General features: G+C 38.6%; 1 protein-coding gene across 2 annotated transcripts in view; it reads right to left on the bottom strand.

Moving 5' to 3' along the window:
- Window positions 1-7,285: 7,285 nt before the first annotated feature.
- Window positions 7,286-24,377, bottom strand: part of LOC103972916 (GCN5-related N-acetyltransferase 4, chloroplastic) — a 45,420-nt gene continuing 28,328 nt past the window's right edge. Inside the window, exons 2-4 of one of the 2 annotated variants that reach the window (XM_018821190.2) lie at window positions 8,557-8,760; window positions 8,370-8,460; window positions 7,286-7,801 (exon numbers count right to left, since the gene is read on the bottom strand). In XM_018821190.2, coding sequence (XP_018676735.1) covers window positions 7,513-7,801; window positions 8,370-8,460; window positions 8,557-8,760 — 584 coding nt within the window. In that variant the 3' untranslated portion in view covers window positions 7,286-7,512. Of the gene's footprint in view, window positions 7,802-8,369; window positions 8,761-24,377 lie in introns of both variants that reach the window. The other variant, XM_009387315.3, reaches the window with a different exon arrangement.

Here is a 24,377-nt window from a genome sequence, read left to right on the forward strand (position 1 = left end):
AACACTAAATCTTAATAAGTTTATTAAACAAAAATCTAAAATAAATAATAAACTTGAACGAAGGAAGAGGCCAAAGAAGAAGAACACAAAGTGGGATGAATCAAGCTCCTCCGAAGACGAGAAGAAAATCAAGAAAGGCAAGGTGGCAAACTACGCCTTAATCGCTTTCAATAATGAGGTAATCAAAATCCCCCTAATTTATTTTGAAATTACTTGATGCTTTCATGATGTATTTTCTCTTTTAGTTTAGAATTAATTTTCTTAAAAATTACATGTTTTTGCTAAGTAATTTCGAAAATGATAATATTGAATATTTTATGATAAACAAATAAAATGATCCTGATTGAAAATATGAAATCATGGTTAAGAAGTAATAATGTGTATTACGTTGATTTCCATTGTTATTTCTCGATTTTGATTGAAAATCATGTTTGATTTGAAGAAATGCATAATGATGAAATTAAATATTTTGATTAACAATTTTATGCATGAGATTTTAAGCTGATGATAAGCATGTGTTATTTTCATGAGTGTATTTGAAAAACTATGGCAAAAATATGCTCGAATGCATGAACTTGTTAAGATTATTTTTCGGACTTTCTTGATTCAATGTTCAAATCACTTAATTGCCATGATGATTTTACACTATTACATGCCTTAATAACATGTTGGAAATTATGTGTTTTGGATACATAAATTTTTACTATCATGAGCATGTTTTATCTTCATGATTGAACTTGAAAATCTATAGCAAAATCTTGTCCGAATGCATGAAAGTGTTAATTTCATATTCGGATTTGCTTAACAATTGGTATCCTAACAATCAGATTTTCTCATACACTTATTATATGAAAAATATTTTTCTGAAATGGATTTGATGAAATGATTCCTGCTTATAAATTCCATCTTGAAATATTAATGATAGTGTTTTTACTTGCAAAGATTTGTTTCACATACATATCTCCTATGATTTATGTGTAGAGAAAGAATTTATAAATCATAATACAATGAGATTTCTTATGCAAAAATAAAGTGCTTTTGTGATTCTTTGCTAAAGAAAATGATTATTAAAATCATGATCTTGATAATTATAACATGAAGTTCTTTATAAATCAATATCATTCATTATGCTCCCTACATTTATCAAAAAGGAATTCTTCAAATGAAGTGTAACTTGTCTTTTGATTTCTCAGAATTCAATGAAGTGTCATATTGATATCTTGATACTTCGAATATTTTAAAATGTGATCTTGATAAGAATGTTTCAAGTTGCTCTTTGTGCTATATCTTTTCAAATGAATCATGAGCCTTGATATCATATATTTCATCATATAGAAATAACAAGATTTCTTTGCCTTGTATGTCTTGTGTGATGATTGTACATCAATTTGCTTTATTAAAGAATTATATGAATCTTGATCGTTAATGAACCATGAATCATATCTTTGGTATTCACGAATTGATCCTCATTGATATCTTTCATTGATATGATAAATTATCATCTCATGATATATCGCATAATTATATCATGCTTTGCGATTGTATCATGTGATCTTTGCTGAATTTTCACATTGATATTCTTCATGACATAATTTCTTTGCATTGTATGCTTCATGTGATAATATGAATACATGAAACACTTATGATGTGATTTTTATACAATTCCGTGTATTTATAAAATATTTATCTCATCACCCAATAACTCTTCTTGATATTCCTTATGAGATGAAATGAAATAATGCATGAAATCTAAATGAGAAGTTAATTCTCATGCATGATAGGATGTAATGAATTTTGACATTGAGATACCATCATTTGAATAGCTACGATCATGTTGCCAAAATGATATATCATGAATGCTTGAATATCATGTTTGATATGCTCATAATGATGATAGATTTTTCGATATCGTGCATTAAAAAAAAATAAAATGTTAATGAATTTATGCATTAAAACTATAATGCTGCACAAATAAGAATGATTACTTACCTTTGTCATGATTTAGAAATTGATGTAAAGGATTTTTCCCTTCTTTATGATAATGACAAAGGGGGAGATAGATTGCTAGCACAATTCAAGAAAAAGGCAAAAATTACAAAAGAGAAGAAATTGCTATCTTGAACATCACTGATAATTGCTAGCTTGAAATGTCAAGAAAATGCAAAAACTTGTTTATTTTCTTGCACATCTAAAGAGAATATGCAAATGTAACACTTGCCAAATTGTTTGCTTGCCTCATGTAAAACATTATCTCTTGCTAGTTTGGCATTTTGCTAGCTTGCACTTTGCAAAGAAAGCAAAAATGACACTTCTCAAAAGAGAAGAAAGAGCTTGTTATCTTGAACATCACAAGCTTACCAAACAAAAATTGCAAAAGTGCTATCTTGCCTATCTCAAGAAGCAAAAATTGCAACTTGCACATTGCAATAGGAAGCAAAAATCATAAGCTTACACAAGAAAGCTATCTTGCATTTGCTTTCGAAATTTTTGCTAGCTTGTATGTAGTAAAACTTGCATATCGTAAAAATTGCTAGCTTGTAGTATAAAGAGAAGCAAATAGTTGCTATCTCAAGAAAATTAAACATGCTAAACTTACACCTTGCAATGAAAGCAAAATTGCGAGTTCAAACATTGCAAAGGAAGCAAAAATTTGCTAGCTTACAACTTGCATATTTCAAGAAGCAAGAGTTGCCTTCTTGAACATCTCTAAATTGCTAGCTAAGTTCTAAAATGTTGTAACATTGCTAGCTTGCTATCTTGTATGCTGTAAAACTTGCATATCTAAAACTTGATAGCTTGAATATTCTAAGCATGATGTAACATTTGCTAAATTTTCTGGCTTCAAAACTACATGATTATAAAACTTGATATTATGTTTTTCATGCAAAAAGTTAAACTAATATTCCAAACACAGGAATAGTTGGACTTCTCCTTTTTCTTGATGACAAAGGGGGAGAAGTATGTTGATGACATAACATGTTATGCATAAGTTTATGCATAAGTTCATGATGACATGTTGCAAGTATTCATGATGAATATTGTAATAACTTGAATTCAGTTTGAATTCAAGGTTCTATCAATATGGCATATTGATAAGGGGAGTTTGTTTAAACTCTGGGAGTAAAGTTTAACTCCGTCATCAAGTGGTTGTCATCATCAAAAAGGGAGAGATTGTTGAATCTCGTATTTTGATGATGAAACTACTTGATATATATTTATGATTTAATCTACGTTTTGAGTGACGCAGGATGCTTCGATCAGGATGAGACAATTAAAGCAGGAAAATCATGTTGTGCCGGAGGAACATGTCATAAGATTGGACGTCGGGCCGGTGGATCGGTCGACGTATCGACAGAAGGCTTCGGGCCGTGGACTCGGGCATCGGGCCAAGAAGAGCGGGTATTGTGCCAAGGATATCGGAGTTGCAGAGTCAACTGGCCGATTGGGCAATAGGCTGCAGAAGAGGACGATGTGCCGAAGAATCGGATGAAGCGTCGAGGGACCAATGACATGCCGGACAACTTGGTTAATTGCTTAGGATTAATTGTCTCGATCGAAGTTTTGTTTTAAGTATGCAAGATTAACTACAATAGAAGAAAGACATGCAGGAGGAGTTACGCCGGAGTCAAGACAATGATTACGTTGGGAGTTCGAGAGTTCGACGGAAGTTCGAACAGTCGTCGGAGGTTCTGCGGGAACAAATCCGAGAAGTCCATGAGCTTGCCAAAGAAGCTCGTCGGAACTCACCAAGTGGATCGTCACAAGTCCAGGAGTTTGCCAAAAGTCCACAAGAGCATCACCGAGGGTTCATCGAATGATCGACGGAAGTTCGCCGGAAGCTCGCCGGAAGAAGCGATTGACGCACCGGAGCAAGTTGCAGTAAATGTCTTAGGGAATATCGTAGTTAGTACAATGATTAAGTTGGAAATGGGAGGTGATCCCATTAACTTAATCTTGGGGCAATTGGGACCCTGAAAAATCCAAATTGGGCCGAATGGATCAACCTATTCGGATCCTGATTTCTGCTGGGAGGTGCAATCGCCCCAGCCAGGAGGTAGCACCGCCTGGGCTAAGTCTCCGAGCGAGACTAGGCGGTGCAATCGCCCCAGCCAGGAGGTGGCACCACTTGGGCTCAGTCTCCGAGCGAGATTAGGCGGTGCAACCTCCCTTGACAAGAGGTGTCACCGCTTGGGCTCGGTCTCCGAGCACTGGCTGAGCGGTGCAACCGCCTCAATCAGGAGGTTGCACTGCCTGAGCTCAATCTTTGAGCTCTGGCAGGAGGTGCAACCACCCCTGACAGGAGGTGGCACCGCCCAGAGGCTCAATCTTCGAGCTTTGCCAGGCGGTGCAACCGCTCCAGTAAGGAGGTGCAACCGTCTGATCCCGGAATTTCGAGAATTGATAGTTTTGAGCTCCAAATTTGAACTGGGTTGGGGCCTATAAATACCCCACCCATTCAGCACTGAAAGGGTATGAACTAACACCGAAATCTTGATCTTTTTCTATGATTCTTAGAGCTTAAAATTATTGTAAAGGCCAAAAGTTCTTCTCCCTCTTTTCTTCCAAGTTCTGAGTTGTAAAGAGATGAGAGAAAATTCTGTAAGGGTTGTCTCCTAAGCCCGTCAAAAGGAGTGAAACTGTAAAAGGGTGATTGGCCTTCGCCTATTGAAGGAAGGCCTCTAGTTGACGTCGGTGACCTCATCGGTGGAGGAAGCCAAAAGTGGAGTAGGTCAAGATTGACCGAACCACTCTAAATCTCGGTTTGCATTTACTTTGAGCATCTTATCTTTACTGCAAACCTCCTCAATAGCTTACTACCTTCTGTGTGTTTACCAATGTGTTTCAAAGTTCAGTGCTTTCCGAATCGGGGTTTAAGACGTAAATCAATTTTATCGTACGAACGTCGTATTTCAGTTTGCGCTTACGTTCTGATTTCCATTATAACTGCAAACTACCTTTATATCTTTGCTTTAACTGCATCTCGCCTTATCTCAAGTTAAAGTGGTTTACGAATCAGCTTTTATACCGAAATCGCTTTTATCGTACGAACGTCGTATTTCAGTTTGCGCTTATATTCTGATTTCCATCATAACTGCAAACTACGTTCATATCTTTGCTGCATCTCTCCTAGTCAAAAGTTGAAGTGATTTACGAATCGGCTTTTTTACCAAAATCACTTCTATCGAATGAAAGCAGTTTTCGATTTTAATCGCAGAAGGTTTTCCGCTGCACTAATTCACCCCCCCCCCCCCCCCCCCCTCTTAGTGTTCTTGATCCTAACAATTAGTTTCTGCTATCCTGTTCACAATTATGTATGTACAAATTATGGTTGAATATGATGACAGGATTGTCTTGACAAGACAAATTATAGGGGTCATTTTGGACTGCATTAGGAAATGCTAACAATATTATGGTACATAGAAGGAAGTGTGACACTAATGGCATACAACCGTTATGATTCATATTGTTAGTCAAACTTACTGTTGTATTATTATATTTATTGGACTTATTGACCTATTTTTAAAATTCGCTCGCATGTATATAGCTTTTCTAAAAAAAAAAAATTTCAGAATCCAATTAAGTCAAATTGTTTTTAAATAAATTTTATTTTTTTATTTTTTTATTTTAAATCTTTTTGTATCTTACTAATTAATGGTCAAGTAGGAGAATGTTAGATTACGTGGTCCTATTTAATTAGGTAAGATATATTATAGATATGATTGGATTCTGATAATGATTATTGGCCAATAGAAAAGAATTCATGTTAAAGTATGATTCCTTACGAGATAACCTTGATGAAAGGAACTCTCCTAATATCTTATTCTAGACCCTCTACTCTCGCCTATAAATAGACATGACCTCTAGGGGCTAAATAAGAGGCATCTCAATGTAGTTGAGAGATTAAAGTTTTTCTCGCAATCTTCTTGCATCTCAATGCATTTGAGAGATTAAAGATTTTCTCTCAATCTCCCTAATCCATCAATTTAGATGGTCCTGTGAAAAGATAGGAAGAGAGGAGAAGGATCTGCACTTGTAGATAGGTAAGGTTTATTCTTCTGAACAACAATGAAAGATACGTATCGTAATATTGTTAGATCCAATTTATTTGATTTTAATCTTGGCATAAAAGTTTTTTCACATTACAGATAGCATGATTACATATTTTTTACTAACAAATAGCCTTTCTTCTAACACTAATAATGATAAGTCAAATTTTGATTATTCAATATATCATGGACTCAAATCCAACATGAGTCTAATTTTAGTATCGAGGAGCCGAGCAATTCAGTGAATGATATTACAAGAATTATATTGAAAGTATACCCGACAAAAATTCATCTGATGTTTAAGTAAATAAGAATTTTAAAAATTTGAGAACGGTAAAGAGTATTTTTTTTCTTATGGAGCAAATGACGCATCTAAGAGGTTTTTTATAGTGCATCGCGGTGAGTGTTGAATGAAAGGAATTAATTTTTCAATGAGCCCTACAGACATCTTTTATAGTGCAACGGGGTTAGTGTTGGATGGAAGGAATATTTTTTTATGAGTCCTGAAGACATGCAACCATTGGACGCTGAAGTTGCAGTGTAACTATTTATGCTGACATCAGAAACTGCCAATTGCCATGCAACGATGAGCGGACCTCCGTGCTGAAGTGGTGTCGACGTCATCATAGGGTGACCATTTGATTGACATCAAGATGAGTGAACAGAAAAACTTTGCTCTCTATTCACTAATCTGGTAATTAGTATATGCCAATTATTAAGAAGCTGTAGACTAATGAGGGCTGTAGACTAATCTGGTTATTAGTATACGAGGGAGTGTGCAGTAAGACATGTCAATTATTAAGAAACTGTGGAGTGACGAGGGATCTTTTATCCTTCTACAGGTACCTATTGTGATAGTGCTCAGAAGACCGGATAAAGCTTCAATTTTAGAACATGCTTCTACGAGGCCAACTCGCTTATATAAAAACCCCAAGTCTAGCTCTAAAACTCGGTTGGATCCAACCACGACCGGCCAAGTCCAGCTCGATTACTGGTTCGACATGAATCCGGAACTGGGCCAAACCAGAACAAAGAAAGTCTTCTTCTGATGACAATTAAAATGATTTAGGTTCAAAGTAAACTTAAGGCCATAAATGATGTGATTCATTGACATTGGTTCTAACTTTATTTAAAGCTCTAAAACAAATAAACAACTAAAGTCAGTTGAATTGATGCCATATCCTATCCAAAACACAATAAGTTAAAAAACCATAAAAGAATTTTAAAAAATGGTCAGATGAATTGAAACATAAAAACCTTCACTATGTAACAATTACCTACATGATATTGTATGTATACAACTCCCTCCTATCATGTTGCAAGGGTACTGCCCTTTTGAACAACTACAGATTTAGTTGATTCATGTGATAATTTGTGCCAACATTTAAGCACCTGGCATATAGACGGCTCATCTATCAGCCAAATGGATTTGAATTAAGAAGTGTCAGACAACCCCTCACCTTGATCAAGGAGTTGAATTAGGTTTTAGAAGTTTCATCATGAAGGTTAAATAGGTACTTGACGAGGTCCTCGGTTCAGGCCAGTTTGCATTCTCTGGCACTTTGATGCATTTATACCCCTGGCCCTTGTATAATCTGATCGCAGACAAGTTGTTCGCGTCACAATGCAATGCCATAGATCGGCATCCCCAACTCCTGGCTCGGGCCTCTGCCTTGGCAATGAGCATTTTGGCGATCCCCTTTCGCCTCTCAGCTTTGCGGACTGCAACATTTGATATATATGCTACTCCAGTTCTACAAAGATAAAAAATAAGCATGTCAGAATGACCTCCCACAAGAGATCTTATTAGTTCCTATTAAAAGCTTTTATAAGCTGATAACTGCATCAAGTCATCCATTAATTTCCTTCTGATGTACAAAAAGATTGCCGCTGGAAAGCAAGCAACGAGGACTATATGAATCATTTGACACAACAAGCATCTACTCATGGTAGCATCAGCTTTACCAAGGATTACTTTTTGAGCATTATTACTGCTTAAGACTTATTAATGGGACGACAATATTGAATAAAGTAGTAGTCAATAGTCATATACTAGTTATTGAACCAGAAGCAGTAGGACTATCCAATCTATTCCTAAGACATGAATGCACTATCCATTCTATTCCTATCTTGCCTAGAATCCTAATCCTTCCTCTGATGCTACCACTTAGAAAAACTTTTGAGTTTCTACTACTTGGTTAGACATAATGTGATACAACAGATTTAGATGAAGTGGAACTAATGCACTAGTGCAGAAGGTATATGTAGATTCACCATGCTGAATTCTTGACAACCAACTGATCATGAGGACTTTGAATTTACCTTCTTTGTCGGAGTGGACCTTTTCTAGGAAGGAAATCAGCTACTGTATCAACTGTAAGAATTCCAGCTACAGATCCTCTGCCAAATTTTCCTTCAAAGCCTCCAGTTTTTAAATCCTCACATTCAACATATATGTTATCATTGACTGGACTATCAAAGACCGCAACAAGACATGTCTTCATACTACCTGGAGGAACTGAGGACCTAGAAAACAATCCCACAAACCGGTTGATCCTCAGCATAAAATTTATTGGGAATTTATGATTTGGAAAGAAACAACTGCAGTGAGTATCTGCCACTTCCCAGTAGTCCTCCAGCTGCACATCTCGAACAGTGACTTCAGGCCATAGGGATGGGAACAATTCAACAGCTTGACCAGCCCTGAAAGTTCCTGCACCAGAGACCAGATTTGAAATTATTCAAGAAATAAACATCACATATGCCCCATAATTCATATAGCAGCAGTGAAGATTTACAATACAAGGACAAAAAGGTTCCTTATAACTCTATTAGGTGCATTAATATTCCCTGATGGTCCTCAGCAACTGGATGCTGACCAGCCAAAATCAATTTAATTCACCCCATAATATATCACCAGTAGATTGTTGAAAAATAAGAACACTCGAGAGATATACTCACGTCACATATCATTCATATAATGGGCATCCTCATTTGACACTCTCCTAAGCTACTTTAGAATAAAGCTGATGTGATCTCCATCAATATACTTGTGCTAGTCTCTTTTTTACTGATCAAGGATGATCCAAATCGGTTCAAGGCCTACTCCAATTCAGCCTAAACTCAATTCTAGTCATACTCCAACTCAAACCCAAGCTCAAAGCTCAGGTTCAGCCAGCTCAAAAACTCAACCCAGCTCAATCGGAGTTGGATTTGAATTGGAAGAAAGTTCCTACTTTAGTTAGGAGTCCTCCCTTCTACAACTAAAAAACGAGGGGTGCAACAGCCCTAAAGAGAAGATCAGCAGCAGCATAAGAAAGAGGAGTTGGCAGCTAAAAGGAGAGGCAGCAGCCTCAAGAAGTCCGAGCTATCACTCACGAAGTCCAAGCTATCACTCAAGAAGTACCAGCTTGTTGCTCAGAGATTCTCTTCTTAGTTGCATGTTTAGGTTTTACTTTACAAAAGCAATTTAGATTGTTGTCCCTTTTGGTATTCATCTTCCTATTACATTTCTCTCTGAGTCCTCCCAAAATGTAAATCTGTTAGAGGAAGGATCACGATCATCGAATCCTTTTCCAAATGAATAATGTCATAGCAACGATCCTCACTTGCCAATGGTTACCACCAAGCAAGGATATAAAGATTCAGGAGAAGAAGGTTAGGAGTTGGCGTTTCAACACTGATCGCTAACGAAAAAGATGACAATGGCAGAAAGTACTCCAATAGTATCGTACCTTTCTGCCCAAGTTAGAGCGGTCTCGCAAAAGATGGAGGGCATGCTAGATTGGATCCGATCCCAAGCCAACACGACTGTAAAAAACAACGATAAAGACATGGAACCGATGGAGAAGGCAATGTTTCCACCTTTTCGAGTCGAGGATTGGATTGGTATCCCCACCTACAATGGCTGCATCAATGTAATGGTGTTAAATAGCATGGCTAAATCAACCAAACACCTGCTTTACCCCATACAGGAACAAAGACAGTCATGCTCGTACGACACAAGTTGACCAGCCATTCTCTATCATGGTGGAACACCTACCTACGTGCCTACAGCGATGAACAATTTAAAAGACTTATCCGACAAGACTTTTATCTGATGGACTACTTCGAATATTAGTGGAAAATATAGCACAACTTGCATCAAGGACGATTCCAATTAGTGGAAGAATACACCGAGTTTCAACAAGCAGTGGCACTCAAAATCTCTCTCGACATCAATACAATGATGATGAATTTTACAACTGGTTTGCATGTCCAAATCAGCACCGAATTGAGCCTCTTCAAGGTTCACAACATCTTGAGTGCTAGTGGGACAGCCATGGCAATCAAAAGGAATAACCGAACCTGCAGTGTAAGGACTATAGAGAAGGATAGAGAGTGCTCCTCGAAGGCCAAGAAAAATTGAACAGCAAGAATCCTTAAAGAAAAGTGACATCTTCTATGATCACTATAAAGTTACAAGACATATAAGGGAAAAGTGCTAGAAAGTTCACCAAGAACTCTTTCCGAAAAGTAAAAGAAGAACGACTAAAGTTGACAAGCAGCATTGACGAATAGCAATTGCAACTGTTAACGAATATAAATAACCGAACACTATCATGAACTTAGCTATAATTGCCTAATTCGTGAGGCACCCTTGTGATATTCGTCCACAAAGGATCAGCCTAAAAGCAACCTCGTATAGATCTCAAAAGACATACAAAATAAAAAGGAAATGAGCAGCGAATAAATCCCGACATCTTGCGGAAGGGCACAGTAAACAAGTAATTAAGAAAACACTTATAGAAAGAGAGAGAAATTGAAAACAAGGATTTTGGAAGGGAAAAAGTCGCAAGTCCACAAATGACCGCTCAACTAGGTGTTTGAGTGTAAGACACATCTACGCACATTTTGCATACAAACTTGTGAATCTAAATAGAGCCCAACACTACTCCAAAGCCCCATCTAGCCCTATACCACCCAGGGGTTCTAGGGGTCTGAGATGGCTAGTGTTTCGCACTGCATTACAAGCTTGAGAAATCAGGCTGCAATGTGAAAATGGGGCTGTTTCAAGCTAGTTTTCCCTAGTTCCACGAGCAACTGCTGTGCAACCATGCAAACTTCCTAGGCTTATAAAAACTAAGCAAAAACATAATAGCCATGCAAAACACAATGCCAAACTACTATATAAGCAAACATAAGCAACAAACGGTCCATTAATGAAGATGTTATGAGCGTGTGACAATCGTCCGAGACATTGCCCCCCCTTAATCTTTACTTCTTCATGTCACAGGGTGTGTTTTGGCTCCCGACTAGCTTATGTTCGAGAAAGCTTTTGTCACTTCACCATGGACTCATTCTCTCCACTCTGTTGGGTAGATTTGTATTACGATCCGCTAGTATGGCTTCAACTCACTTTTCATAAGACACTCAAGTGGGGAGCAATTGAATTGAAACATTTTTGGAAGCATCTTGTGAGTCTGAGTGATAGGCTTTTAAGTTGCCTGCGTGTAATAGATCACGGATTTTGAGCCATATCGAAAGCTGTAACTTGTAGGAAAAGTTGTCTACCCTGCCGATGATTAGGAAAGGCTCTTCATATTTATGCACTTTCTATTTGAAAATTTGAAGAGATGCTAGTTGGAGCTTCACCAACACCAAGTCGCTGACTTTAAACTCTTTTTGGTTGCATTGCCAAATCTACCCACTTTATCTTTCTGTCCACCTTCTATGCCAATGCAATATCTACATTTCGATGTCATTCCTTTACAAAGTGATATACTGACGGGCTATCGTCAAAGTTTGAGGAGTTGATAGTTGTTGTTTGATAATGGTAAGGATCTTAAAGGGGCTCTTGTAAGATACAGAGATCTACTGCAAGTTGTAGGAGAATTGGGCTATGTCTAATGGCTTCTTTCACTATTTGTTTGTCCATTTCTTTGAGGTAACCATGTTTCTCAGGTTCTATTTTTGACGATGCACGCTTTGTAATGTCAAGAAGTACCAAATTGGGTGACACCATATCTCACTAATTCCTTACTTCCTATTAATTCTCTTATTATATTCAGTCTTGGTATGATTATAGAGAAATTCAATGATAAAGATTATACTTTCTAAAGTCATTTTGCTGTTGGGAATCTTTCCAATATCCTCCAATATTATATCAAGGTAAAGTGTTTCACATGAATTCCAACATTAGTGTTATCTTTTTGCTTAAAATAATTTACATAAGATAAAGGACAATAAAATTAATAAGACTTGGGAGTCACATTATACACTAGCCATTCAAATTGGAGATATAGAGTAATTAAAAGTTTAAAAAAATTCAAAAGATAAATCTTATCTGCTAAAACATAGTTGTTTCCATTGTCGATTATAACTTGGATGACATTTTCTCACCAATTTTTTCTACAAACTTGTCAAGCAAGTCATATATCTTTGCTCCAGATTTCATAAAAGAAGATATATCTATTGACTTCATAAACATGGTTCCTAAAGAATAATTGACTATAAAATTAATTATACTCCTTTGTCTCCTATCGGCCTAAGCATCTGATATAGTAGAGCAATCATGTTATGCCCATGATTCTTTATGGCCTTTTAATAAGTCATTTGTGTAATCTAATTTTTTTTTTTAGGTAATGAAACTCACAACTCACGATAACTTAAAGGTTTTAATCCCCTAAAATATCTTCCAATAGATTCAATCATCTCTTTAATGTCCAAATGACAAGCATTAAGGAGAATTCTAGCCTGATAGAATAAGCGAGCAATGTGTTGAATCGTTCTCCCTCTTATTTCCTTATCACAAGTATCACTTATATTTATTTGCCTTAATTTTTCTCCCGTTTGACCTTGTTGTTTCTATGATCCTTGATACATATACAAGTCCATTGATCCCTTTTTAGCCTTCCTAGCAATCACTACTTTTCCTTTTCTATCAAATACTCTTTTCCCACTAGCATTGACACTTTCTAAATAATATTCCTCTTCATCATCTCCAATATAGTGAACATCAACCTCGGGTAAAATTCCATAAGACTCATTTCTTTGTCTTTTTTTCAATCATATAACCCAGCAAGTCTTCTTTACATCAAGTGGACACAGTGCATGTTGATGCATTCTTGAAGTTCCCTACTTGATGTTGCTTTGCACGGAAAATACCACCTCTAGTCGTCTTCTCACAAAAGATACAAGTCACCACATTAGGATCTTTAAGATCCTTTAGATAATTGTATTTCCAACTTAGATCCTTTCTTGAGATTTTTTACGAATCTTCTAAATTACTTTGTCCACTAGCCATTATTCCTAAAACCCTAATAACAATTCTAAATAGTAAATAGGGACTAATGGCAGATTAACAATTTTAACCTAAGCTATGGTATGAGAAAAGGAGTCACCGAATTGGATTAGAGGTGGGGAAAGAAGAGGGCAGCGGTGGCAGAGTAACCTTCAAACGACAATAGCAGCGACAAAACAAGCTACGGACGGTGGTGTCAAGGGTGGAGGAAGCTTCTAATGTGTCCATCGGTGGTGGAGGAAGCTGCAGACCTATCCCTCGATAGTAGAGGGAGCTGCACATGAAAGCAGCAACAACGAAGGGAGCTGCACGCGAAAGCAGCAATAACGGAGGGAGCTACATGCGAAAGCAGTAGTAACAAAGGGAGCTGCGCACAAAAGCAACAGCGGTAGAGGAGGAAGATTCGAACTTTTCTGTCAACGACGCAGCCTAGGGTTTACTGAGTCAAGGGTGCGAGGGGGTGGGTTTTTACTATTGGACATAGTTCAATTGAACCAACTAAGCTTTTGTTGAATCGAACCAAAGGCCAAAATCTGATTCAACTTGTGGGATTCAATCAGGCACTCACCTTAGGCGTCCAACGCCTAGGCTCAGGCAAGCGCCCAAATGGTGCTTCAGTGAAGCGTGTCGCCCAGACCTTGTGCGAGGCACTCGGGCCTCGCCTTGCTTGAGTGCCTAGGCAAGCTCCCGAGCACCTTTTAAAAACATTAGTGCGACCCCCCTTAACTATGCAATGGTGAGTAAGCAAACTTTCACCATTTGCTAAAATCACTTACCCGCTCTAATACCAAATGTCACGGACTCAACCGGAATTGTCTAAGTTGTGAGGCACTCTTGTGTTATTTATTGGTAAAGGGTCAGGTTAGAAGCAACCTCGTACAAGTCTCAAAGGACTTGCAAAAGATAAAGTTAATTAGATTTTATAAAACGAGCAACATACTGTTAGGACCAGGTTGGCACTAAGAGGGGGGGTGAATTAGTGCTTTCGATAAAACTACGTCGGTTTGAAAATTCTCGTTCGATAAAAACCGATCAGAAAGATGTTAACTTGAAAACATGTACGAAAGCGTAGTAAGCGTGGTGAAAGTAAGAAATCAGTTTGCAATATAAATGAAAAGTATAAAGTAAATGCAAACCAGATTTTATAGTGGTCCGGTCGTCGTGACCTACATCCACTCCCAATTCCTCTTCACTCGAGGCTACCGACTTCCACTACCGATAATCTTTTAACGGGCGAAGATCAACTACCCTTATAACTCTTTTTCCTTTTGATAGGCTCAGGAGAGAACCTTTACAGCCTCTCTTTCTTAGACCTCACTTCTCCTTTTAGATCCTTTCAAAAGATATTACAACCTTTCTTTCTCAATAATATTTTCCCCGTTTCTACTCAATTTTGCATTTTCCAAGCAAGAAAGAGTAGGGTATTTATAGACTATAAATTGATTCAAGTTCGGAGCCAAAAAGTGTCTCATCCCCGGTTTTCGAGGTATTGGCGGTACCACCGCCAGTTCTGGGCGGTACTACCGCCTGACACTCTAACACTATGTGGTACCACTGCCTAGTCTGGTGGTACATGTTGAATCTCAGATTTTGATGATGAAACTAATTGATAATGTTATGATCTAATCTATGTTTCGAGTGATGCAGGACTAGCTTCAAAAATGAGAGGCAAATTGATTAAAGCAAGAGGAATCGGATATTGGGCCGGAGTTGAACATGTCAGAAGATTGGACGTCAGGCCGGAGGATCGGTCGACGTGTCGGCAGAAGGCTTCGTGCCGTGAATTCGGGCATCAGGCCAAAGGAACGGATATTACGCTAAGGAGATCGGAAGTTGCAAGTGTCAACATGCCGATTGAACAATATGCCGAGGAGAGGACGATGCGCCGAAGGATCGGACGAAGCGTCAGAAGAACCAATGACATGTCGGATAACAGATGATTCGTGCTTTGTAATAATTTGTTTAGATCGAGTTAGTTTAGGTCGTAATTGGGTTGGTTTAGAATGTAATAAAGCCAACTCAATTAAGGGCCAATTGCTAGTTATATATGTCCTGCAAGCTAATCACGTGAGTGATGACACGTGTGACTTGACACGCAATCTTTTTACATATTATATTTTGACATTTTATCACTTTATATTGACTATTGCATATATATATATATATTGTGATATCCTTAGGTCTGTGTAATCGGAATCGGATCGTGATGAGATCATGATAATGAGATCGATCCGCCTTTAAACACAGATCCTAAATAATCCCGATCATAGGTTACTCGAGAGGGACATCGAGATAACCAAACAGACTGGTGTGCTGTATACCCGTCCATATGATGGATGCAGCTAGTCTCATAGCTGCTCGTGTGGAGACACTAGGGATACAATACATGTGCTTATTGGAGAATGAGTTCACTGATTGATCCACTTACGGAATGTTAGATGGTTGCCTTATTGTCATACAACGATTCCGTGGTCCCAATGGTGTATCTGGTCCTTAGACTTGAGACACTAAGAATGTCCTGTATAAGTGCTCCACTCTTTGATAACGGACTTATAGGTTTGGATGTCCCAGATCAAGCACAGCCGGTCTTCGAGAGTGGTAGTCAACCTTACAAGGGCTATTGAGTGTCGATAGAGGATCATCCACTCTCGGTGTCATGAGAGGAATGTCCCATGTGTTCTTGCTCAGACAAATCCCTGGCCAAGGTCATTCGGATTGAGAGAGAAAGAGTTCTCCGGGAGAATCCGATTAGAGCGAGACTCGAGTATAAACCGTATGGGTCTGACAGTAGCATGCTCGGTATACGGTCTCTGGGATATTAAATTGAAGAGGGACTATAGGTACATGTTAACTAAGGACAGACAGGTCCAATGGATTGGATTCCCATCTGAGGACTACGGCGTAGTGGCCTAGTACATCCGTAATCGATGAATCGAGTGAATTATTATGGAGATAATAATTTATTGAGTCAGAAGGAGTTCTAACAGGTAAGACTCACGGCCAGCTCGATATTTGGCCTAGAGGGTCACACACATATGATATGTGTTACGATGAGTAGAGGTTCAGATATGAGATATCCATCGGAGCCCCTATCTTATTGGATATCCAATAAGCCCCTGAATTATTAGATCCCATGGACGAGATCCAATAAGAGCCCATGAGAGATTATTGGATAGAGATCCACTAATCTAAGAGGCTTCGGTAGTTGGATGGAGATCCAATACCTAATAATGGAGGATCCATTAGGGTTAAGTTGATAGGGGACCTCTATAAATAGGAGGGATTCAGTGGTTCATAGGCTAGAGCCTTTGCTTGCCTCTCCTATTCTCCTCCCCCTCTCCACCTCAAAGCAAGCTTGGAGTTTAGAGTAGCGTCGTCGCAGCCCTACTGTATGGATCACCGCTAGAGAGGAGGGCGCTTGACCTCCTTCACCATCTCCTAGAGATCCGTAGGGATTCAGGGATATACGATCTCCCTAGGTAATACAATCTATTTTATACGCAGTTTTAAGTTTCGTAGATTTTTGCACACTGATCTTCACATGACAACGAACATATCTTTGGGAATTGGGGATTTTGTTTTATGTTCTTCCATTGCGTATGTGATGTCGCCCCCAAGATTTCCCAACAGTGGTATCAGAGCCAGGATTTTCGTGCGATAGATTGGCTTTGAACTACGCGTTATGTTTCAGAGAAGCTTTTGGCGTCAAAATCGTTGACGCAAAAGCAAGAAAGGGCAGCAACTGCCGTCACAGATGGCAACGCTGCCGCAAGGCTGGCTACGTGTAGGTAGGCCCCCTACAGTGGCGCCCGTATATAGGGTCGTAGGCACGGCGGCCCACGGGCAAAGGTGCCGCGCGGCAGCGGTGCCTACGGGCGCTCCGCCCTCGAGCACAGCCGCCTGCGAGTGCTGCGTGGGACAGCGCCACTCGTAGGGGCACCCACAATTAGGGGCGCCGCTCGCGGCGGTAGTGCCAACCGCAGGGGTGGCGCCCCCGCGCCCCCCTCCGCATAGGGCCGCAACCGACAGGGTGGCGGCGGCCGCAGCCAACAGGGCATAGGGAGTTTCAGGGTTTTGGGCAAAAAGACAATTTTGCCCCTGTGAATTTAAGAAATTCCAGTTCTGTCCTTTTGTCCGAATTATAAAAATACCCCTAATAAGTCAAAAATTTTCCTACATATCCCTAAATTCAGAAAATATTAATTAATTTAAAGATTTAATTGATTATTATTTTTTATTATTATCTAGTAGTCCTAATTTACGATGATTTATACATGTGATTTATGATATATGGATGGATAATAATGGACCGTGTGATGTGTGTACTTATGATTATTATTATTATTGGGGCCTGCGAGCCTCCATTTTTATTTCTTGTTTATTGTCGGGCCTGCGTGCCTATGATTAAGTTGTGATCACACGAGGAGGCGCAGCGGGAGCGTGGAAGCGATAGCGGAACCCACGAGACGGACGATCGCGATGCACAGAGATGCGTTGAGATGCCGACGGAACCGACGAGGACGAGATGGACGATCACAAGGCATAGAGATGCACCGTTGCACACATAGATTTTGATGTGAGTGATTAGGCCCACTGGCTCGGGCCTGATCACATTAGGCTGTGGTCCACGATCATCTGGTGTGATTGCTTATACACCTACTAGATATGTATATATATTTACATACGATGTAGATATATATTAAATATGTATATGTGTAACATGTCATATTAGGAGACCAAATCATAGAAACCCCTCTCTCGATAATATTAAGTCGGTAAACGTGAGGCAATTAGATTGACCCACGTGGTCTTCTATCGTTATAGGTAGGGACCGATTCCAGGTGTAGGTTGAGTTGGTTGAGTCTTTCGAGGCTCACCTATATCGCGATTCGCTATCTTGCCTATTGTTAGGAACGAGTCAGCACTAAGAGGGGGGGTGAATTAGTTCAGTGGATAAAAACAACAGTTTTGAAAAACTCTGAAAAACTTCGTACGATGAAAAACCGTATTGGAAATGTACTTGACTTGAAAGTGTAAGGAAGCGTAATGAATAAGTAGAGCAGTTTGCAGTATGTAAATGGCAACAAAAGAAATGCAAACCAGAGAAGAACACGCCAATTTTATAGTGGTTCGGTCGTCCGACCTACATCCACTCCCGATACCTCCTCCAATGAGGTCACCGGCTTCCACTACTGATCTTTCTTAAAGGGCAAAGATCAATCACCCCTTTACAGAACTTTCACAATGGCTCACTCTCCATTTACAAACTTTCACCCTTAGAAACTATAGAGGTGAACTCTCAACTTTTGCAAGATATTTCACTATAGTTTCGGATCAGTTCCTATCACTTCTCTTCTTTTACCAGCTAAGAAGTAATGGGTATTTATAGCCCTCAATTGGCTTCAAAATTGGAGCCAAAAAAGGTCTCATCCCGGGTTTCCCGGGTCCTAGCGGTACCACCGACTGTGCTGGGCGGTACCACCGCCTACAGCACTGACATTGGGCGATACCACCGCCCAGTCTGATGGTACCACCGCCTGACACAGTCTCGGAGACTATGCCACGACGGTGCCACTTGTTGGGTCACTGTTTGGGCCTTTCACTTGGCCCAACACAGTCCATACATGGGCCTAACTGGTCCCTAATTGGGTTGGCCCAATTTCAATCTCAATTATGTGATAACTACGAAATCTAAAGCATACACTAAGCAAATCTGATCTGGTTAGTCTAGGTTTCTTCCGGCGAACTTCCGATGATCTCTCGGCAATGTTCCAACGGACTTCCGGCAAACTCCTGGACTTCACGACGATCTTCTTGGTGAGTTCCGACGAGCTTCTTCGGCAAGCTCCGGGACTTCTCAGTTAATTTCGACAAAACTTCCGACGAACATCCGGACTTCCGATGAACTATCGAACTCCCAACGAATTCTCGTTCTTGACTCCGGGACTTTATTTTACTTTATGCCTTGATCGCTATAGTAGTTAATCCTGCACAAATAAAATCTACTTCGATCTAGACAATTATTACAAAGCTTGAATCATGTTGTCCGGCATATCATTGGTTCATTGACGCTTCGTCCGATTCTTCGGTGCATCGTCCTCTCTTATGGCCTATTGCCCAATCAACCAGTTGACCTCCGCAACTCCGATTTCCTTGGCGCAATTTTCGCTCTTTTTGGCCCGATGCCCGAACTCATGGCCCGAAGCCTTCTGCCGATATGTCGACCGATCCTCCGGCTCGACGTCTAATCTTCTGACATGTTCCACTCCGGCCCAACATGATTTTTCCTACTTTAATTGTCCCTCTCGGATCGAAGCTTCCTGCGTCACTCAAAACACAGATTAAATCATAAACACTCTCAATTGGTTTCATTATCAAAATCCGAGATTCAACAATCTCTCCCTTTTTTATGATGACAACCAATTGATGATTGAGTTAACCTTAACTCCCCGTATCAATGCGTCATATGTGTCATATTGATAGAACTCTTGGATTCAAAAATCCAAGCAACATGTTATCATAAACTTATGCATAACATTATCATACTTCTCCCCATTTGTCATCAACAAAATGGAGAAGTGCAACTATCAAGTGTTTGAGATATGCATTATAGACATAATCTCAAGTTTTATCATCATGCAAGCTAGCAATAATTTTGAGTTTTACAAGTTTATAAATTTTACTAAATGTGCAAGTTAGTATGCTTTGCTTCTTGAGATAGGCAAGATAGCACTTTTGCTTCTCTTGAGATTTTAAGATAGCAATTCGTGGTGATGTTCAAGATAGCAAGTTCTACATCATGCAAGCTAGTGAATTTTACAACTTTTTAGAACATGCAAGCTAGCAATTTTGAGATATTCAAGAAAGCAACTTTTGCTTCTTGAAATATGTAAGTTAGCAATCTTTGCTTCTCTTTTGATATGAACAAGCTAGCATGTTTTTACATTTTCTTGACTTGTGCAAACTAGCAACTTTTCTCCCCCTTTGTCATTGTCAAAAAGAAGGAAAGAATACGATTTTGTAATTCTTTTCCCTTTACAATAATTTTCAAATCATAACAATGGTAAAGTATCAATCTTATTTCAATATATTTATGCATCATTATAGTTTCAAATTAAAACATGCACAATTTCAAAATCTTACATTTCATCCTTACTTAATGCATAATACCAAAAGTAAATTATCACTATGAGCATATCATATATGATACTCAAGCATTCATGATACATTATTTTAGCAACAAATCATAGTGTTGCATGCATCATTCCAAATCATAAATAATTCAAATCATGATGATATCAAAATGTCAAATTACAGTACATCCTATCATGCATGATCATAATTTCTCATTTATATGCATCAACAAAATATCATGAGTATTTTATACATATAAAATCTCTCAATTCATTACAAATCATAAAAATTGTAATTCCGAAAAATCATGATTCATTTAAATAGTAGATAGCAAAAAGAAACATTGAGGATAAGTCTCCTTTTTTGGTGAATAGCAAAAAGAAACAAAGAGAAAATAATCTTAATTAATAGAAAGATTTCAAGTATCAAATATCGAGAAATCAAGATCATGAATTGAATTATTTTCCTCTTTACTAAATGGAAAAGAGAAACATAAGAGATCAAATAAGAGATCTTGATTCATAAAAGATTTCATGTTATAAATCTCAAAAAATCAAGATAAAACTCATTCAAATTCAAATCGTCAACTCATCAAAATTGTTTTCAATAGATTCAAAAAGAAACATAAATAGATTCATTAATCTCTCTTTTTTTGAAAAAATCGATAAAGTAGAGAAAAAAAAATTTCTAAGGAGAAAGCTTTCCTCTTTTTAGTTGTTTCAATTCATGTGATTTATTTCATAAAAACAAGTCTTTTTCATTTATGCCAAATAAAAACATGCATCAACGTTTAAAACCGAAAAAGAACTTTCATTACGGTAAAGAATGATAATCCATAAATCACAAAAATCATCATGCATAATTTCGAAAGAGAGACTCATTAAGCATGATATCAAATTATGCATCATTACTTTTGGCATGATACCAAAACATGATTTCTTTGAACATAAAGTATTTTCAATAAAAATCGGAAATCATCGAGATACATATTATTTCTTCCTAAAAACATACATAGGATTATTATTAGATTTAAATCTAACATTTTGTTGTATTTTTATAAAAATACAATTGTCATTTTCATTTTCAAAATTAGCTAGAAACAGAAAAGCATGATCCCCTTTTATTTATTTATTTTTTACATTTTATATACTAATTTAGAAACAACATATGAAATGCATCAAGTAATTTCAAAATAAATTAAGGGGGTTTCGGGTGAGTCATTTATCTCAACGTTGAGAGTCGTTAAGGTGAAGTTCGTCGTTTCGTCTTCATCGGTTTGCTCCTCGTCATCGGATGAGCTCGATTCATCCTAAAGTGCTTCATTCTACTTGCATTCATAGCAAGTAGTTGCATTCTTTTTAAGTTTACTTTTATTTTTCGATTCTTGTTTTAAAAACTTTTTAATCTTTATTGTGAGAAGTTCAAGTTCACCATCACTTGAGCTTTCGCTCGAGTGGTCTTCTTTTGTTCTAAGTGCAAAATCCTTCATGTTCTTTGGAAAGTTATTCTTAAGTTCGTCATGTGCCACATTGGTCATTTCATAGATCATCAAAGACCCGATAAATTCTTCGATTGAAAAAGTATTCAAATCCTTGGCCTCTTGAATGGCCATTACTTTAGGATCCCAAGTTTTAGAAAGAGATCGTAAAACTTTATTAACAAGTTCAAGATTCGAAAAACATTTGCCAAGAGCTTTTAAGTCATTGACGACATCCGTAAAACGGGTGTAGATGTCAATAATGGTTTCGCATTACTTCATTCGAAATAATTCAAAATCATGTATCAAAAGATTTATCTAAGAATCTTTTACTCTACTAGTGCCTTCGTGTGTGATTTCAAGAGTGTGCCAAATATCGAAAGTCGTTTCGCACATACAAATTCGATTGAATTTATTTTTGTCTAAGGCGGAAAATAAAGCATTCATAGCTCTAGCATTTAAAGAAAAAGTTTTCTTCTCCAAATCATTCAGTTCTTTTATTGGAGTAGAAGACTTTTTAAAACAATTTTTGATAATATTTCATAAATTCAAATCCATAGAAAGCAAGAAAACTCTCATTCGAGTTTTCCAATAAATGTAGTCCATCCTATTGAACATAGGAGGACGAACGATTGAAAAACCCTCTTGAAATCCGAAAAGAACTATTTCTCTTAAATGTTAAACCAAATGAGAAATAACGTGGCTCTGATACTAACTATTAGGAGCGAGTCGGCACTAAGTGGGGGGGGGGGGTGAATTAGTGTAGTGGATAAAAACAACAGTTTTGAAAAACTCAGAAAAACTTCGAACGATGAAAAACCGTATCCGAAATGTACTTGACTTGAAAGCGTATAGAAGCGTAATGAATAAGTAAGTAGAGCAGTTTGCAGTATATAAATGACAACAATAGAAATGGAAACCAGAGAAGAACATGCCAATTTTATAGTGGTTCGGTCGTCCGACCTACATCTACTCTCGATACCTCCTCCAATGAGGTCACCAGCTTCCACTATTGATCTTTCTTGAAAGGCAAAGATCAATCACCCCTTTATAGAACTTTCACAAGTGGCTCACTCTCCTTTTACAAACTTTCACACTTAGAAACTATGGAGGTGAACTCTCAACTTTTGCAAGCTATTTCACTATAGTTTCGGATCAATTCCTATCACTTCTCTTCTTTTACCAGCTGAGAAGTAATGGGTATTTATAGCCCTCAATTGGCTTCAAAATTGGAGCCAAAAAAGGTCTCATCCCGGGGTCCTGGCGATACCACCACTTGCAACACTATCACTGAGCGGTACCACCACCTGACAATCTCTCGGAGACTATGTCTGGGCAGTACCACCACCTAACAGTCTCTCGGAGACTGTGTCTGGGCGATACCACCGCCTGACACAGTCTCGGAGACTATGCCACAACGGTGCCACCTGTTGGGTCATTGTTTGGGCCTTTCACTTGGCCCAACACAATCCATACATGGGCCCAACTGGTCCCTAATTGGGTTGGCCCAATTCGAATCTCAATTATGTGCTAACTACAAAATATAAGGTATACACTAAGCAAATCCGATCTGGTTAGTCTAGGTTTCTTCCGGCGAACTTCCGATGATCTCTCAGCAATGTTCCAGCGGACTCCCGGTAAGCTCCTGGACTTCACGATGATCTTCTTGGCAAGTTCCGACGCGCTTCTTCGGCAAGCTCCTGGACTTCTCGGTCAATTCCGACAGAACTTCCGACGAACGTCCGGACTTCCGATGAACTCTTAAACTCCCAACGAAATTTCGTTCTTGACTCCAGGACTTTATTTTGCTTTATACCTTGATCGCTATCGTAGTTAATCTTGCACAAATAAAATCTACTTTGATCTAGACAATTATTACAAAGCTTGAATCATGTTGTCCGATATGTCATTGGTTCATCGACGCTTCGTCCGATTCTTTGGCGCATCGTCCTCTCTTGCGGCCTATTGCCCAATCGGCTAGTTGATCTCCGCAACTTTGATTTCCTTAGCGTAACTTCCGCTCTTTTTGGCCCGATGCCCAAACTCATGGCCCGAAGCCTTCTGCCGATACGTCAACCGATCCTCCAGCTCGACGTCCAATCTTCTGACATGTTCCACTCCGGCCCAACATGATTCTTCCTACTTTAATTGTCTCTCCCTTATCGAAGCTTCCTACGTCACTCAAAACGCAGATTAAATTATAAACACTCTCAATTGGTTTCATCACCAAAATCCGAGATTCAACACCTATGACATAGAGATGTCATCGGTGACTTGAGGACATGGTATGCTTGGTCGAGTCTCTCGAGGGTATATCATCGAATCAGACTCATCTTGTAACGATGGTGTTGACTTAACTGAACATCATAGTTGGTCGAGTCCCTCGAGACTGGTGATTCGAAGGTCGAATAGGACGAGAATCACAAGGAGTTGTGAT

Source organism: Musa acuminata, chromosome BXJ1-5 (genome assembly GCF_036884655.1).
Source record: "Musa acuminata AAA Group cultivar baxijiao chromosome BXJ1-5, Cavendish_Baxijiao_AAA, whole genome shotgun sequence".
In the NCBI taxonomy this organism is placed as follows: domain Eukaryota; kingdom Viridiplantae; phylum Streptophyta; class Magnoliopsida; order Zingiberales; family Musaceae; genus Musa; species Musa acuminata.